The 1,726-nt window shown below is 47.0% G+C and overlaps 1 protein-coding gene across 1 annotated transcript in view; it reads right to left on the bottom strand.

The window, feature by feature from the left end:
• PARP12 (poly (ADP-ribose) polymerase family, member 12) overlaps positions 1 to 1,726 on the bottom strand; it is a gene marked incomplete at its 5' end in the record, with an annotated part of 13,797 nt that continues 12,071 nt past the window's right edge. The window contains 2 exons of the mRNA XM_009074829.1: positions 1 to 248; positions 1,125 to 1,276. Of these exons, the coding sequence (XP_009073077.1) occupies positions 1 to 248; positions 1,125 to 1,276 (400 nt within the window). The remainder of the gene's footprint in view (positions 249 to 1,124; positions 1,277 to 1,726) is intronic.

Genomic DNA, 1,726 nt, shown 5'->3' on the forward strand with positions numbered 1-1,726 from the left:
CTAATATTCTATGACATACTCAGGATAAATCTGATGCTTCTCAAAGATGACAAAGATAGAAGGGTTAAGAAAATCATTCACACAACTGTCGTAGAACTTTTGGTTGTTCTTCATGGGAGGTTTAACATAATCAGAACTCCCAAGGATGAACTCCCCCACCAGCACTCGTGCCAGAAACATGGACTTGGTGTGTGAGTTTTTCTCACAGTATCTGTCAGAATAAGATGCATCCCTTGCAAAATAGCTTCCTGCAGAAGAGACAGCAAGACACAGTTGATAAGGCACCAAAATTACTGGGAAGAAACTAATAAACAAACCCCTTCAGCAGTTCAAGAAGACCCTTCCCAAAGCCTTCTTGGGTCCTGGATGTCTCTCTTAGTGAAAATGACCACTATGCCTTAACTACACTTTTTATTTTTCACAGCACAAATATTAAAACCCATCCAAGTAATGCCTTACATGTTATGATGTTCCTCGAAAAGTTTTCCAACTGACCCTAGATGTTCACCTTCCCCAATCTCACCCAACTTCAGGCTGAGGGAGTTGGGGCTGTACAGCCTGGAGAAGGCTGTGTGGAGACCTCAGAGCAAAATTCCAGGATCTGAAGGGGCTCCAGGGAAGCTGGAGAGGGACTCTCTTTTCCTGTGAGGGTGGTGAGATACTGGCACAGGTTGCCCAGGGAGGTTGTGGATACCACAACCCCGGCAGTGTTTAAAATAATAAAGAAACTGATAACATTTTCCAGGGAGGCTGTGTATGCCCCAACCCTGGCAGTATTCACAGCCAGGTTGGATGAAGCCTTGAGCAACCTGGTGTGGTGGGAGGTGTCCCTGCCCAGGGCAGGGGGTTGGGGCTGGATGATCTGTAAGGTCCATTCCAACCCCTTAACACTCTATGATTCTGATTCTTGCAAGGACTGAGTGTAGCACAGAGGCCAAGGCCTCTCAGTCTGCCTTTGCTCCAAATGACCATTGCCAAGGTCAGCTATGTTGCCCACCCACATCACCACAAAAAGCAGCCCTAGCCCAGTCAGCTGAGTGCTCTGTTTTTAACTCTACACCTCTGCAGTAAGTACTGAGCACGTTTTAGCAAGCCTAGGATTAATCAAAGAGCTGAAAAACCACCTTTGCCGTAGACTGTTCCATGAAGGTCACAGACTCTCCAGTCAAAGTTCTGCTGACAGATGGCATCAACGTATTTTTTACTGGTCCCGTGAAATAAAAGTCGCTCATCCACAGCCTTTCCACCATTGTTCTTCTGCATTTGCTTTTTCTGCCTGCAATAAGAGCAGTATTTTTGCAGTTCCACAGTGGCCATAGCTACAGGTTTGTCCTAGGTTACAATGTAGGGTGGTATGTATTCTATTAGGGTATGTATTCTATTAGGGTATGTATTCTATTATCATCTTCACAAGCTGTTAAAGCAGGTGGGGGCAGTGATCATTATCTCCTCTCCCTGATGGCTCCCCCAGGAGGCTGTCTCTGTTTAATGGGCTGTCTGGGACCTATGCATGACCCATAGAATTACATCCTCCCATTGTGAGATGCTTCACCCCAGGGGGGAGCCAAGTATTCCCACAGGGATATAAACTGGGGTTTGGACCAGCACAGAGCCCCTCTGCCTGCTGGATTCCCAGAGGACAAGAGCTGCCACTGAACCTTCAGGTGAAGACCAGATCTACAGAATCACTGCTCCAACAGACCCATCACTCCAGGAGGACTGCAGC

Source organism: Acanthisitta chloris, unplaced genomic scaffold (genome assembly GCF_000695815.1).
Source record: "Acanthisitta chloris isolate BGI_N310 unplaced genomic scaffold, ASM69581v1 scaffold8315, whole genome shotgun sequence".
NCBI lineage: Eukaryota > Metazoa > Chordata > Aves > Passeriformes > Acanthisittidae > Acanthisitta > Acanthisitta chloris.